Below are 18,097 nucleotides of genomic sequence, written 5' to 3' on the forward strand. Positions count from 1 at the left end.
CTCCGACCAGGGGCTCTCCCCATGGGCGCCACCCAGCCTCAGCAAGGGCCACCTGGCAGGATGACTGCTGCCGGGAGTCCTGATGCCCCAGGTAGATGGGCATCTACTCCTTGGCTTACGTGGGGAGGGTGCAGCTCAGGAATTGGCAGTACGATCCCTGTGTGGTCAGGGGGCTACAACCTAGAGGGTACATGACAACTCCGTCTAAACGGGCTGGCTACCGTGCTGGATTTCGGGTGCCATGGAAAGTTCATCATGATTGAAGGTGCACATGGTGACGCACTATGGGCGTAACCTGTGCAACTCATCAGGTGTTTAGCCTCAAATTGATGAACAGTGGGTGCAGTTACGACGCCGTTAACGATGATGAGTGTCAAGGTCTTAGTCACTGATACACCACGTAAGGCGTCCTTCCTCAAAAGGCTCGTACTCTTGCAGAATTTTGAAAAATGGAGGTCAAACCCCAATGGGGACCATCACATTGAAGGCCGAAACTCCTTTTAGTCGCCTCTTACGACAGGCAGGAATACCTCGGGCCTATTCTTACCCCGGACCTGCAGGGTTTTTCTTACATTTACCTTCTACTCACTATGCATGGTCTCCTTTGAAATACTCTCCTCCACAATTGATACACTGCTCCTGACACTGCTCCCACTTGCAGAAGCAGTCTTGGTATGCCTCTTGCTGGACTGCATTAAGTGCCGTCGGCAAATTTTCTTTTATCTCGTCTATTGTTTCAAATCTTCATCCTTTTCGACAGGGTTTTCAGCTTTGGAAATAAAGTAAAAAAGAATCTGCAGGGGCCAGGTCAGGTGAGTGCAGAGGATAAGGCAGCACAGTTATTTTGTTTTTTGTGCAATAGCCACACACCAACAGGGATGAATTCCCAGGTGCATTCTTATGATGCAACAGCCATGAATGATCTTGCCACATCTCATGCCGCTTCCTTCTCAAATTTTCTCGCAAACGTTGCAACACATTGAGGCATTAGCATCAATCAATGGTTTGTCCTTGTGCAATGAATTCATGATGAACTAATTCTTCAAAGTCAAAGAAAACTACCAGCACAGCTTTGCAATTAGACCTGGCCTGACAACCTTTTTTTGGTCTTTGAGAACCTTTCCTGACCCTTTGTGAAGACAACCTTGCTCTCAGCACCATAACCCTAGACTCACATCTCATCGCCAGTTATGATTCTCTTATGGAACATCTCTTTCTCATTTGTGTGATCCAAAAGCTCTTCACAGATTGCTACGCAAAGGTCTCTCTCATCCTGACTCATAAGCAATTGGACGAACTTGGTGGAAACATGACACATTTCAAGATGCTATGTCAGGATTTCCTGACATGATCCAACTGGAATGTTACATTCTTCTGGAATCTTTCCAACAGTTTGTCTTTGATTAGCAGCACAATTTCACTGGTGTTCCTCACATGAGTGTTGTCGGTAGACTTCGTAGGGTGTCCAGAATGTGGGTGGTCTTTAACTTCTGTCAGGCCAATTTTAAACCATGTGAACCATTTGTAACACCGAGTACAGCTTAAGCACTCATCACTGTAGGCTTCCTGGATCATTTGGTGTGTCTCTGAAAAGGTTTTCTTGAGTTTCACACAGAATTTAATGCAGATATGTTGCTCACCGAACTCTGTCATCTTGAAATTCGCACACTGTGTGACAATGTTCTACTCAATAGAGCACTGAACAGTAACACACATACAACAATGAAGCATCCAGCAGTTACACATTAAACACAGGTGTGTGCTGGGATGGCAACAGCATTTCGCTCCAACACACCATTGGTGCAAAATTACCAAAGTTCCAGAATTTTTTGAAAAAAAAAAAACACACACACACACACACACACACACACACACACACACACACACACACACACACACACATTCAATGAATTAACGAGGTGGGAGTGTGATCTGTTGTAATCCATGTTTCAACAAGTAACAGGAGAAAAACTAAATATGAAGGATTTTCTTTGATACAAAATACACAGAATTTACATCTTATCTATTTACAATAACATTCAGTCACTTATCAATGTGTTTTGAAGTTACTATGGACTACATATCTACACCTAGGAAATGAAGCAATGTACATTAATCTATGTTCTTCCTTATTCATTTCAATGGGTGCTCCAGACACATCTTGCATATTAAGAAACTTAACCTAATTCGTTTTACCACCTAGCTCTACATTTTTTCAGGCAATGAATAATAAACGTTAAGATTTCAAATATTCTTGTTAGTGATATAATGCTAACCTAACTGCTGTTAAATTATGTGTGTATAAAATCCTTGGATGTTGTTTTATTGACATTGCTGACTAATCAGTGTAGCTGTTCCTTCCAGCAAATCAACAACAGAATTCAATTACTGCCAGTCAAACCCTTTTAACAAAGGTCAGCCATCTAGGCAAATCATAGCAAAAAGTACATTTAAGTTTAAAACAGGTCTGGGTAACAAAGTAATCAGATTCAGTACAGTGAGTCTCAAAAATTTAGCTGTACTAATTACAAACAAAGGAGAGCAATTATAAGTATAGCAAAAGGAAAGTACAGCTCAGTAAATTTGACTCCATTGAATTGTACAGAGATTATAATAACAACAAAAGTCTCTCAATAATGAAATCATGCTCTAGTATTAAAGTTCAGCATCTATGTCTATTTATTAGGGCAAGAAGGAAAGGATAATTTATGTAACAGTAATTCTGCATCATCCAGCTACTGACAAATTGTTTGCTAAAGTAATAAATTTCACAAGAGATTAAAACTAACCAGATCTTAATTCCATTTGGTTCATTTCCAGTAGTGCATCATTCTCCATTTTGAGGTCCGATGTGGAATGCCTTCTCCCTGAAAAATGGTTAAGAACATTTAAACAGTATCTTTGAAAGAGAGAGCAAGAGCTCTAAATTGAATAATGACAGAATCCTTCCTTTATTTAATTACATAAAGATTCAGTTTTCGTTCCATACATCCAAAAATGATATGATTCTCGTGGATGTGGAACCTGTTAAAGAGTAACACGGAAAACACAGAACATTTGAATATAATACTTACTACCCAGATTATTTGTCAGGAGATTGTCAAAATATGTGAACTGCTAATTTTTACAGAATACATGGTCAGAATGAAACACAGTTACGCTTGTAATAAATTTATCATACACAAAATACCTAACCCTGACTTGTGACCATATGCTGTGAAAACTTAAAACTAACAGGCATTTTTACTTAAGCTGATCTAACAGTCCCTGATAAAGATATCCAACTACAGAGAAGAAGGAGTTGCCTATCAAAAAGTCTTTCAAATGCTGTTTAAACTGTGCTTCACCTGAAACCAAGTTTTTAATGGTCGCTTGCAATTGACTAAAAATGTGTGTTCCTGAATACTGGGCCCGTTTTTGGACCAAGGTAAGTGATTTTGGGTCTTTATGTAGATTGTTCTTATTTCTAGTACATGTATTGAGCTATTTGTTGGAAACAGAAACATGTTTGAAACAAATTTCATTAAGGAATAAATATACTGGGAAGCCGTGGTTAGAATACCCAGTTCCTTTAACAGTTTTCTACATGTTGTTCTTGAATTTACACCATAAATAAGTATTATTGCACACTTTTGCACTTCTCAAATTCCTAATCAAATGAAGATTGATTGCTTATTCTACACATATTTTACAATGATACCCTCGGTTTCCTGTTATAACAATGAAAATAATTACTGACAATTTAATGTAAATGGATGGATAAAAAAAAAATCTACTCACCAAGTGGTGCCCGGAGAAAAAAAAACACACACACACACACACACACACACACACACACACACACACAGAAAGGTTTAACTTTTACAAGCTATAGGAGCCAATGTCTTCTTCTTCTGGCAGAGGAGTTGAAGGGGAAGGAATAGGGACAAAGGAAAAGGACTGGAGAAGTTTTGGTGAACATGGTACAGTTCAGAAAGTCACCCAGAACCTCAGGTTGGGGGAGACTTACTGTATGGGGTGAGAAGGAAACACTGATTATTGGGGGCTGCACTAGCTCAGATTTGAAAACGTGAGAGCTTAAAGATGGAAGACAGGGTAATATGTAAAACAGATTACTGCTAAAACACTGTGCACGAGTTAACAGTGAGTGATAGGCTGTGCGCTTTGTATGTAACAGGTGGGAGTGGATGGCGGCAAAAAATAGACAGGTCAGAAAATAAAAGATGTAGAAAAATAAAACGGAGTGAAGAAAGGGGTAATTACTGTCAAGAAATTCTGACACAGAAGACATTAACATAAATTAAGGCCAGGTGCATGGCTACCAAGGACATGTTGTAGCACTAGTTCCAACTGCAGAGGTCTGAGAAAATGGTGTCTGGGGGAAGAATCCGGATGGCACATATGGTGAAACAGACACTGAGGTCACAACTGTCTTGTTATAGAGCATGCTCTGCAACAGCATATTGTGCGTTGCCAGAGTACACCCTCTGTCTATGACTATTCATCCTAACAGATAATTTGGTGGTAGTCATGCTGCTGTAAAAGGCAGAACATTGTTTACATTGGTGTGAGTACCACCCAGTTATCATTCAGGATGAATGGGCATAGACAAAGGGTGTATACTGACAACATACAACATGGTGTTGCAGAGCATGCTCTACAAAAAGGCAGTTGTGACCTCAGTGCCCGTTTCACCATATGCGCTATCTGTATTCTTCCCCCAGACATCAGTTTCTCAGAACTCTGCAGCTGGAACTAGTGTCATGACATGTTCTTGGTTCTCATGCACCTGGCCTTAATTTATGTTAATTTCCTTTCTGTGTCAAAATTTCTTCACAGTAACTACTCCTTACCTCACTCTGTTTTACTTTTCTGCATCTTTTATTTCCTGACCCGTCTATTTTTCACTGCCACCCGCTCCCACCTCTGTTACATACAAGGCACTTAGCGTATCACTCACTACAAACTCGTGTACGATGTTGTAGCAGTAATCTCTGTCTTGCATATCACCCTGTCTTCCACCTTTAAGCCCTCAGGTTTTCAAACCTCGTCTGGCGCAGTACCCTACACTCAGTCTTTCATTATCATACCATCAGTAAGTATTCCCTGGCTTTTCTGAACTGCGCCCTTTTCCTTCATCCCTCTTCCTTCCCCTTCAACTCTTCTGCCAGGAGGAGGAGGAGCCAATGGCTCTGAAAGCTTGTAGCTTAAAAGTTAAACCTTGTGTGTGTGTGTGTGTGTGTGTCACTACTTGGTGAATAAATTTTTTTACCTATCCATTTGTTACCTGTCACTCCATGGAGCCGCCAATCAATAAGACCAACCCGTTTTTCAGCACTGCTTGTGACACTATAACATTCTAATTTACTTAAGAGAATGCTATGAGTCACACAGCCAAAGGCTTTTGACGAGTCACAGAAAATCCCACTGCCTCTAATCTGTTGAGACCATTATTACTTTTCTGTATTGCAACAGAACTATTAAATTCATTACTGACACACTTAAAACATACCAATTTGTGAATGGACAAGGAACAATTTGTGATTATTCATATTCCACTGAAAGGGTTTCATTGTGTAATTTCTCTGATATCACTGAATCAAAAGATTTAATGAAGACAGAATTTCCACCGCTTAACTGATCAGTTTGCGGCAATCTCAAGAAAGCAGTTGTCACAGCACTTTGCAAACACTGGAACTCACAATACTTTATTATATTCTATCATGGCATTTGTACAAAATTTATCCTGAGCAAAGTTTTAAATTCCCAGACACACTGCCTCCATGCTAATTACCAAGAAAGAAAAGGTAATAATACAACTGGGAAGGTAAACAATGAAGGGCAAAATACGTCTTTGTTATGGCCCAAAGGACCAAAAAAGTCTTTCAGATGTGAACAACAATAACCAACATTTGGTAAGCATAATTTCTCTGCCTTAAAACTGTTTGATAAGCAAGCAACTCTATATGAATGTTCAGAGCTGCATTAAACCAAATTCTGGAATAGGTGACTGACCTTAATGCCAAGAGATGAAGTGAATGGACATGATTCCTAAAAGTTTTAATTCCACATTCAATTAGATACTGCTACAATAAACCTAGTGGATAATTAAGAACAAGCTGACCTAGCCCTAAATTTCCTTGAAAGGGGGAACAATGAAACTATCTTGGGCATACTCTGAGTACAACATTTTCCCATGAGAATCCAGATTACTCCTAAGCAGTATTACCTTGCATGCTTTCATTTCCTTCATTCACTGAGAGTTCGGAACAAACCTGTTTATGATGATGCCTACCATTAAAATCATACCTGGTCTTAATTAAAAATTTTTATGTAGACCGCTATTTAATATGCATCTTTTCAGCAAACAAAAGGCAAATTGTAGTCAGAGATCTCTGGTCCTGTAAACGGGACATAATCTATTTCAAACAAAGCTTGTGCCAAAATTTATGTGAAAAACTATTTCAATCCCAACTTTGTGGCTCTTAACATCTTACACTTTAGAAATATCTGAAGCTACAATGCCAGGGAAATATATCTGTACACTAAAAAGAACTAACACTCAAATTCAGTGACCATGTTTTGTTTATGTGTATCATTGAATACCTCCACAAAATTGGGAGTTGTTATATTTACAGTGTTTCCTTTTTAAAAGAGCATTATGTGTGACCATTTAAGTAACTTCTAGTACTAGTCATTGAGAAAAGACTGACAGCTGTCAATGCAATGACTTCTTTCACTAAATCTATTATGCGAAAAAATATTAGTGGAATAAGCACCCAGCACTAATGTTTCTTGGCACTGCCATACTGATATCGTTTCTTCCATATCTTTCACTAAATTCCAAATGTGGGCAATCCCAACTGATAGCATTAATTGTTTGAATTTGTTTCAACTGTTTCTCAAAGTACATATTTAATTTATGCAACAACGCCAAATTTAGTAGCAAAGATGCACAGAAAAGTGAATACTTTCATATCACTGGACAGTGATGTCAACAGTTTAACTGGGAAACTTTAGTACAGAACTACACAGCTCTTGTTATTGCAGACACTAACTGTTGTCTGTTGGCATTAACTTTGTTTTTCCGATTATACTACACAAATTAACATGGTTTTAATGAAGTTCCCTAGCTGGCCAACACGGGTTAACGGAAACATCCAATTCCACCTGTTCCGTTGACCATATGTGAAGTACTCCAATGACATGAAAACTTTGAGCAATATATGTTTTGGACACAATTATTGCAGCCCGTAATTTAACCAAATACACCAATAGATAACGTCACTTGACGGTGACTGAAGACTTCACACCTTCATAGACAGTTGTCCACAATGGTTACCTTATGCCAAAAGTACTGAATCATTAGTTGCACATCTAATGCTGCAGTTTCAGTACTGAATGGGTGACAATGTTACGGAAAACCAAACAATACCACTGTGCAGTGTGCACATCATTGACCAAAATGTTAACATTGAAAGACCACACCCAATACTCTCAGCTCAAACACTTCATTAATGTGCTTTGAAGTAAGTACTAAGTATGTTTGGGTTCCCACCTGGCCTCGGCATGCCACAGTTCAGATCAAGTTTACATTATTTGTAGCACACCGGATTTCCCACTCTGTCCTTAAAAAAAAATTATCCTGGTTCCAGTCTTAGGTTAACGCCGATTTCAACCTTGCCTCTGCCCGAGAAACGTTTTAAACAGGCAAAAATACCATCTAATATGGACGCAGACAAATAACTATACACAAAAGGAGAAATAACAATTACGTTATCGTTAGAAAATTAGGATCAGCTTATTGGGCTTCTCACTGCATAAAACACTGAACTATATACAATTATTAGGGATTACAACAGCAACACCATCTAAATTTCTTCTAACACGTAAAACTCAGAGTAGGAGGATGTACCGGTATTATTTCGCCAATTACTGGGCAAAATACATATTACAAAATTCATTCATATCCGACTCCAGGTGAATAACAAGTTTGTATTTGTCACACGTGCGCTAAGTAGTAGGTGTAACAATGATATCTAAAACAACCGCTACCAATTCATCTCCCCCTCGACATGTATTTGGTTCAAGCTTTACTACCGACCAAAAGCATCTTATATTTACGTGTTATATATCTTAAACTTATCCATAGAACGTAGTATTTAACATGTTTTGAACAGACAGTCAAGTATTTTATCTTGCGGATGCATATTCTTACGCCGTATATTATACGTGTATTTAGAAGGAAATACAGAAGCGTCCGATCTTACCCGTCGGCTTTGACCCATGACGTCACAAATACCGCGGAAACGACCATAACCAACAATTCCAATATGGCGGATATAAAAACATCCCCCCCACAGGCTTCATTAGTGTCAAATCAATATTTTCGAATCATAGGCGGCCGCTGCCGCGGCCGCATTCCAAAAAAAAAACTCCCAACCTAACCTCAAGTGGGCTACGCTACAGATCAATATGTTCATCAAATTGCTTCATATTACGTATACATGTTCTTTAAACAAGAGTACATCAAACCATGTATTAGGTTTTCCGCGCCGTAATGACGTCACACACCACAACACGCTTACGTCACGGGTCAAAGCCGACGAGTAAGATCGGACCTTTCTGTTGACCCGTCACTCATGATAATTGGCTAATTGCTCACTTCACACTTGGGTAACTGAATAACAATTTCAAATATCGTGCAACTACGGAAAGTATTCGTCTTTGGTGTGATAAGGGGTACCAATACACTCACCTCGCGAAGTTGGCGAACTTTAACTTAATAAGAAATGATCACCCGAGAAGATTTCACGAATGGAATACGCCGAGAAAGTCTCAAATCACATTTAAGAAATGGGTGTATCATTACGTGCAACCCATAAATTTTTGTCCTGTCAGCAAGATTCATAAATAAATCCTTTGAGAATCTTTAGTCGCAAGTAGCAACTAAAAAGCGCAGTTAACATACTTTTCCTAGTGTCATCTGTTGACCGACGTACGTACTTCGTTATGAGAGCCTTGTGCCTCACGAGATCAATGTGCTGTGTGTGCATATGAAGGGCTTATTTCAATAGTGGTACAAGTCCATTTTTGTTCATTTTGAGATACAGAGTCGTAAAGTTAAATGAGCGCTGAAAAATCTGCAGTTGAGATACCAGAAATATTCAAGCATATGGCTTCTTGCTAGAGATGAACCTTTATTTATGTTTGTTTGGATCACTAATTTCAGAAGCATTATAGACAGAAAAGTGTAGGTAATGGACTTGTACAACTATTGAAATAAGCCCTTCATATTATATGACGACATGCACATTCAGCATCAGTTATGGTTGGTCAAATACTGCTGTGACTCTGAATGTATTATATTAATAAGAAGCAACATTGCCTTTTTCTCCTGAAAATATCAAGTAACGTAACAAATGTGTTTGATTCTGCTTCCAATATGACAGTTTTGGTTAATACTCCACATGCCTACAGGACTTTGCAATGTTAACACAGCAGAACTCAGACATCTGTATAAGTGTAGAGAAATGAAAACAGTCATATGAATGCCTCACTTTTGTTCCGACACAGTTCAAGACTCGGGAGAAAAGTTTTACACCTGGTGTTCTACATGGCAACTTCACACACAAGAACTTTTTGCCGACACTACTACCACCTACATAAGTAAGCTTTTCCTGTGTTACTTTCAAGTAATGCACTTCAGCTATTCCTGATTTAACTGGAAGATCTGTACTTCCCACTTTCATATCAACAGCCTCAAAATGCATATTGTAGACTTCGGGATATGTTACAGGTCAGTGTCACACCAAGATTGTGGAGAAAGGGGGGGGGGGGGGGGGGCGCGGCATGTCACTCTCCAACAAGTGTTTACCAATAAGTAAGTGGCGGAAAATTATGGGTATAGGACGGCTTAAACATGTGGAAAATGAGATTTTTATTATTCACTCACTGTATTTGACATTTATTATTCCTTTAAAATCGCACAACAACTTCAATAAAACACAGTTTAATCATTCACACACTTATTTCACAATTATTTCACTTTTAAACTGCTGTCTTGAATCTTCACGAGTCTCTCTCAACAGCCTTGATGTGGATAGATACGTACAGCAACCAGTAATCATAGTCAGAACTGTGTCTGCAAAAACACAAGGATTATTAAACAATTTTTGCTGTCATTAATTACTAGCAATATAATTGACAGAGTAGATTGCTAATATTTGCTATAATGAATATCACATTCGCAAGAACGATCTCACTGAAGTAATTAAGTCCATCGAAACGCTTAGAAACTAACCTCTCGTCTGACTAAAACGGTCTAAAGACGCAGTGGCAATTTCTTCAGATCTGTTGACAATGATATTTTGAGTTATCACTTTTCTGAGTGACTGAAATGTAGTTCAGGTACCTGTGAACATAACAATATGTTAGAATTCATTTTGTAAATACGAACTATTACGGTACTGTACGGCTACTTACATATTAATTACACTATTAATATTTTCACAGTTGTTTCTTTAATACAAAATTAAAGCCAACAGAAGAAAAAACGTAAAACACACTTGCCAATGACAGGTTTGTTGAGATGCAATTTTCTGTGTTGACTGATGTAACTTTTTCATACGGTGTTAAGTCGCAGAAATCGCAGGAATCACAGAAATCGCAGAAGTAGCAGAAGTCGCAGAAATCGCAGAAGTAGCAGAAATCGCGGAAGTAGCAGAAATCACAGAAATAGCAGTGGCGGAGGGATACACTACCTATGTTCCTTAACTGCGACAAATCACAGTTAAGAATAACAGATACTGAAAAGTAGCATTCACAGAAATCACTGATATCGGAAAATCGCAGTTTAGCCCATCACTATTATACGCAGCTATTGCAACTGGCACCGATATCTCATTGGTTGGCGGTAAGAGCCAATAGGTTCGTATGAGCAGTTGCCAGCGGACTCGTGCGCATGCGCAGAGCTGAATTCGTGTATGAGCAGCGCTTTCTCCCGCTTTCTGGCTACTCGAAGTAGGGCTGTTTGGTGTACGAGCAGTAGCAGCAAGCTGCCAGACGCTACCCGGAAAAATGTTTCTGGCGCAGCCAAGCTGCCAGATTCGCGCATGCGCAGAGCTGTGTGAGTTGGAGTGGGGGCAGACTCCACGTGCGTGCGTGTTCACTGTCCATTCCCTTGCATGCTGTTGTGGCGACAGGTCTGCTCTCTTGCTGTTTGCACTTCATCGTCGTGAATTGTAAGGTAAGCATTTTATTTATTTATTCTCATATGAAGTCACCTTTATTAGGAGTGTGAAGGACTTGACTGAACGTGAAATTTATTGATACTGTTTATTCCAGATGTCCAGCGAATCTGAGACAGATTTTCTGTGGAGCGACGAGGAGCTGGAAATGTTACAACCTCAAAAAAGACAGAGGATTGAAAATTATGTGGAGGATGTGGTGCCACAATATAATGACAGGGAATTTGTAGAGCATTTTCGGGTGCGGCGTCACGTGGCAGATGACCTTTGCGAAAGGTTTAGGAATTCCAGATTCTACAATTATCAGGCAGGGGGAAATGGGAAACTGCTCCCACTGCAGCATATATTGATCTTTTTGTGGTTCGCTGGCCACGAAGCTGCAGGTTTCAGGGATGTAGCAGATAGATTTAACATTTGTATTTCTTCTCTGCGATGCGTTATTCAGAGAGTTACAAACTTTATTAGTGATTTGGGAAGAGAGGTTATAAAGTGGCCGTCCGCCGAAGAAAGAGGAGCGATTGAGGCCCATTTCCGGGGAAATGGATTGCCTGGTGCGATTGGGGCAATCGACGGTTCCCACATTAGGATTGATAGACCTCGGAAAGATCCCCAGTCCTATATGAATAGGAAGAATTATTTTTCTATTCAGCTTCAAGTAGTTTGTGATCAAAATCGACGGATTAGGGACTTATTCGTCGGCTATCCGGGCTCTGTACACGACGGGAGGGTTTTCAGGACGTCCACACTCTACCACACAATCGAAGAAAAGTGTGGAGATTTTCATATTCTGGGTGACAGTGCCTATCCCTGCACCAGAAATTTGTTAACACCCTTTAGAAATACAGGGAATATGTCCAGAGTGCAATGTGAATTCAATAGGGCACTCTCAAAAAACAGGTGCGTTGTGGAACATTGCTTTGGCCTGTTGAAGCAGCGTTTCAGACAGTTGTATCATCTGAAATTGAGGAGTGCTAGAGAGATGGCGCACTTCATCCGAGCGTGCTGTGTGCTACACAATCTCGCCGTGGAAGATAACTTGGAGTTAGAAGATAACGAAGGTCCATACAGCAATAACTGTATCATTTCATTGTTTTACTACATTTTCAATAATTTTGTAAACGCTACCGACATAAGCTGAATATACAAATAACTTCTAATTCTTTTGTGTGTATTTACGTATATGATCCTCACAGGTGAAGAAGATGATGCACCGGCTGAAGAACGAGTAGTCGGCTTCTACAACAGGGATGACAGAAGTGGCATTGCAAAGAGAAATATGATTGCAGCACAGTTGCAAATGTAAAAGCAGCACCAGATGCCCCATCACCAACATACTACAACAAATGTAAGTGAAACCATATCGGATAAAATTATATCTTCTGATTAACAGCTTTAGTTACTACAAATTTGACGGTTTGATGTTCAGTGTCTAAGAATTTCATTCATTCATTCTTTATTGATCAACAAATGTTGTGTTCAGAGAGTACTACATGATATGGCACAAGTCATACTTCTGAAGCATTTAAAAAATACACAACACCAAATAAATACACCTACACTTACACAATTGTATGGGAATTATAGATTACAGGATACAGTATTAGTACATTCAAAAGTTGTTTGCAATTAAGGTCAAAAAGGCCTAATTAAAATTTGTGTATAAATTTAAAATCAAATTCAGTACAGATAAGCATTACACAATGTATACAGTAGTTATGATTTGCTGGATAAATATAAGTACATACAAATAGATGAACTTTGACAGTTGTTTAGGCCATATTGAAATTTACATTTTGAAGGTAAATTATAGTAGAGAAAGATAAGTGTGCAAATACATTACATAAAAAAATAGCATTCAAAATAGTCATGTTACAAAAACAGTATTTTAATAATACTGACAAGCCTTATTTTAAAATGTGCTGGGTTTTTGTGTTTAGTGGTAGATGATAATAAAGTTTAATCCCCATACATTTTACACTATCAGCTATATGCTGAAAGGAAAGGGTAAACTGTGTCAGCAAGTATTTCCCTCTAGTGTCTTGCTGGTGGTAGTCCAGATTCTGCTTCAGGCTGCCAATATTTAGCTTGGTAAAGCTTAGTATCTCCAATCTATACTGGCATGGAAGTATAAGAATATCTAGTTTTTGGAATACTTGTTTACATGAGTCTCCCTGCTTTTTAAATAACACCATCCTGACAGCTTTATTTTGGAGCTTAAATATTTTATTGGACTCAGAACTGTGGCCACAGAATATGAGGCCATATGTTAGGATTTAGTGCAAGAGCATGGTAAACTGATGTTAGGATATTTATACTCATCAGTTCCCTGACTGACAAAAGCATAACACATACTTTACTGAGGTAGCAGTACATTTGATGTTTATTACTTTTCCCCTCCAGATCATACCAGTGATGTGGATGTTAGGATGTATTGTCACGGACTACAAGCAGGAGATCAAGGTGAAGGAAGTCAACTGCAGGCCATGGAGGAAGAATAAAGGGCTGTCCAAGAATAATCAACAGCTGAGGCATATAAAGGGAAGTTTTTTATTTTTAATATAGACCATATTAGTTTTTGAGCTTTAATTGCATTTGTTTCTTACCAAGTGAGATTGGTCGGTAATTTGACAGCATTTCTGTTTCTTGTGGAGAGGTATAACTTCAGCATATTTAAGCCAGCCCGGGAATGTTCCTGTAATAAGTGATTGATTACACAAATAACTTTAGATATGACTAAGCTCACATGAACACTCGTTTATTAACTTTGTTGATGTGTTATTGTAAGCACTAGAATGGTTTGATTTCAAGGACGTTGATTCTATTTCTTTGGGTGAAGTGTAAATTTCATTTCACTGAGATTGCTTGTGTACACTGGTCTCGGATATTCCATTGTTTATCAGGGTTTCATTTACTTTTTGAGCTACTTGTTCCTCCTCCACTTCTCGTCCTACCTGTCTCTGATTTAACTGTATCCCATATTGTTTTTATTTTATTGCTGAATGTATTTATCTTCTTTTCTTAATGCTGGTGTTTAGATTTCTGGATAACCTTCTTCAATGTTTTGCAGTAAATATTGTAATGAGCTGTAAGGCTAATAACCCATTTACTACTGGTTTTGTAATGTGGCTTACTTGCCTAGAATTGGCTATAAATATATTGTCAGTGGCTGTCTTAGCACATTTGTATACCCTAGTTGGGAAATTTACAGTAGAAATTAAATTGAATGTCAATGTAACTGATTTCAGTGTTTTTCAGGACATGTATATTAAAATCACCAGCAACCACTAGTTCTTTGTGAGTTTTTTTTTAGATGTGTGATCATTAGCTACAATGTTAGGAAGAGTGCCTGGGTCTCACACTAGGACATGTCACCCATAAACTAACTTACATGACGTAATTACACAATGTTATGGATTTACATTTACTCACACCAAAATTAGTTGATGCAGTAGTTGTTTGAGTTTATTATAAATGATTTTACGAACCACATATGCCGTATTGTGTTAATCATTTCTTCAAATTGCATGCTTTGTCCTGTTTCCTTACTAAAGTCCTTATGAGCTCAACATCTTGTCATGCAAATGTTAGGGTGTTGGCTCATTGTTTTTACAGGTTGAAGCTGAGGGCATCAGATGTCGCATCTGTGAAGGGCAACGGAGGAGTAGTGATTATAAACTGTAATTTTGAACTGTGCATTTGGTGATAATAGTTTCAGTGTAATTGTGACTTGTCTTTGTGTTTGTAGTTAAATTGTAATTGTGAACTGTGCATTTGAGTATATTATAAATTTTAATTGTATATTGTAACATCCCACCCTCCTCTGCCATCCTGATCTGGGTCTTCCATGGTTTCCCCAGATAGTGTCAGGCGAATGCCAGGATGGGTCCCTAAGTCCATGGCAGTTGTTCCAATACCCTTTGTATGCTTATTTATAATATTGGAACAATTAAAGTGTTAAAAAAAATGACTCAGCTTTTTTAATTCCTGTCATTTACCACCACTCAGTGACCTCATTTTATGCTTATAATCAGTATATTTTACAAATCAATGTTAAATGCCTATTTGCATTTGTTTTCCTGGTTTGACAATCAGTTAAACATTTTCTCAAAAGTAGTGTGCAACTTGTTTGGACCATACAAGGAGTGTAACTGATCAGACAGCAACTTGTACCAAACCAAACTCTAGATACCACACCTGCTAAATGACATTCGCACTTGAATGAAAATGAATTAAGGAGTCAAGGTAAGTCATAGTATTACACATGCTGAGACATGTAAAGCATATTAACAAGAGAACTTTTCTGGCTTTTGGACAAATCATTTTTCAGAGCTATAGTCTATGTACTCACGTAATGCTGAAAAAACTGACTGAAATAAGTAAAAATAGCTGGTAACAGTATCAAGTCCATGCACGGTTACAGCAGAACTTATTGGACATGTAGTCTTTGTTGAGTCAAAGCATTCCACGCAGTAACGTGTGTGGTCTGTATAATGTTAATTTTTCAGGTCTGTCTGTCTTTTGAGGAATGAAATGGATCTCTGCACAGCAGCCATACTCTTGCTTTCATGGGGTGAATTATGCTGAGGTCCAGAAGTATAGGTGACTCGGGCAGTTTGCAAGGGAAAGAGCAAATGATGTTGCGTTTGGATGTGCACATTAACTGTCAGTAATAAGAACAATGTCTGTCTCTGCTTCAACTTTACAATAAACTACTATATAGTAGGTCAGTCCATTAATTTCAGAAACTTTTCCTGCTTGTCTATCACAGATTTCACTGAAATTTTATTGAACATTCACACGTCTCCCATGAACACTGATAAAGTTTAACATTTGTTGCAGCAATAGTGGCAGAGATACAGCCGCTCGCTTTACTCCATGTGCAGAGTGAATGTAAATTTATGGTGAATTTGAGATGTTACCTTGGGCAAAATTTTGTTGATGAAATGAAATTAGGCCATCTTGTACCACTTTATGCATTCTCATAAGAACAATAATGAAAAGAATTTTACAAATCATATTCAGCCACAAAATTGCCCAGAAAATTTCAGAGTTTGGCTTTATATATATATATATATATATATATATATATATATATATATATATATATATATATATATATATATATATCTCAGGGACTAATGGTATGATGAACATGAAACTTGGTATGTAATCCAATAACACAAGGTTGTCAGGTATAAAGTTTTGTTTTTGTACCACTTTCCAGTATGGAATAAATTAAATGGAAAGTAGATTTGGTAAGTAGGTGAAAAATGTGGTCTTTTTGACCTGATTTTGCAAAAGAACTGTTCTATTACTCTTTCCAAACTGGACTCATTAAAACACCATTGTTTTAACAAAAAAAAGACCAAAAAAGTTTTTGCTTACCCAATGTGAGCTATCAATGCTAAATAATTTGAATCATGGACATGCAAATTGTGGCACGGAAGAAATATAAACTTTGAATTTTTACATCTCATAGAGTAAACACGTGCTGATCATGAAACTTAACATCCAATAGATCAGAATCAGGATGATTTGGGATACAAAATTTCAGTTACTTTTGTCTAATGATGTACAAATTCATCCACAAGATGATGATCTTTATGAAATGATTAAAATGGGATACATTCCACACTTCATTTATAAATACAATTTTCTATTAAAGTGTCATAACTAATGTCCTTCTAACCAATGTCTTTTAAGCTCCCCCTGCCCCCAGACAGTGGGATTAATTTTCATCCAGGCCTAATACTGCTCCGTAAATTGAGGCAAAGTAGCCAGAAAAACCATGCTGCGAATAAAGTTTTATCTTTGGCTTCTTATAGCTTACTGATTAAAGTAATCATAAAACATGAAACTTTAGACTCAACAACTTTGCAATATAAGGTTACCCAGTATAAAATATCATTCACATACTTCTTTCGAAATTTCTAAAACATCAGTTCAAACTTGATGTTGTGGTCTTCAGTCCAGAGAAGGGTTTGATGCAGCTCTCCATGCTACTCTACCCTGTGCAAGCTTCTTCATCTCCCAATACGTACTGCAGCCCACATCCTCCATGTTTCACTTCCATACATGGCTACACTCCATACAAATACTTTCAGAAACGACTTCCTGACATTTAAATCTATACTCGATGTTAACAAATTTCTCTTCTTCAGAAACGCTTTCCTTGCCATTGCCAGTCTACATTTTATATCCTCTCTACTTCGACCATCATCAGTTATTTTGCTCCCCAAATAGCAAAACTCCTTTACTACTTTAAGTGTCTCATTTCCTAATCTAATTCCCTCAGCATCGCCTGACTTAATTCGACTACATTCCATTATCCTCGTTTTGCTTTTGTTGATGTTCATCTTATACCCTCCTTTCAAGACACTGTCCATTCCGTTCAGCTGCTCTTCCAAGTCCTTTGCTGTCTCTGACAGAACTACAATGTCATCGGCGAACCTTAAAGTTTTTATTTCTTCTCCATGGATTTTAATACCTACTCCGAATTTTTATTTTGTTTCCTTTACTGCTTCCTCAATATACAGATTGAATAACACGGGGAGAGGCTACAACCCTGTCTCACTCCCTTCCCAACCACTGCTTCCCTTTCATGTCCCTCGCCTCATAACTTCCACCTGGTTTCTTTACAAATTGTAAAAAGCCTTTCGCTCCCTGTATTTTACCCCTGCCACCTTCACAATTTGAAAGAGATTATTCCAGTCAACATTGTCAAAACCTTTCTCTGTCTACAAATGCTAGGAACGTAGGTTTGGCTTTTTTTAATCTAGCTTCTAAGATAAGTCATAGGGTCAGTATTGCCTCACGTGTTCCCATATTTCTACAGAATCCAAACTGAT

General features: G+C 38.2%; 1 protein-coding gene across 11 annotated transcripts in view; it reads right to left on the reverse strand.

The window, feature by feature from the left end:
• LOC126210497 (uncharacterized) overlaps positions 1 to 18,097 on the reverse strand; it is a 502,330-nt gene that overhangs the window by 42,518 nt on the left and 441,715 nt on the right. For 5 of the 11 annotated variants that reach the window (XM_049939742.1, XM_049939739.1, XM_049939740.1 and 2 more), the window contains one exon: positions 2,790 to 2,867. In XM_049939742.1, coding sequence (XP_049795699.1) covers positions 2,790 to 2,867 — 78 coding nt within the window. Of the gene's footprint in view, positions 1 to 2,789; positions 2,868 to 13,852; positions 15,198 to 18,097 lie in introns of those variants that run through there. The other 6 variants (XM_049939737.1, XM_049939738.1, XM_049939736.1 and 3 more) reach the window with 3 other exon arrangements.

This window comes from Schistocerca nitens, chromosome 10, assembly GCF_023898315.1.
Source record: "Schistocerca nitens isolate TAMUIC-IGC-003100 chromosome 10, iqSchNite1.1, whole genome shotgun sequence".
NCBI lineage: Eukaryota > Metazoa > Arthropoda > Insecta > Orthoptera > Acrididae > Schistocerca > Schistocerca nitens.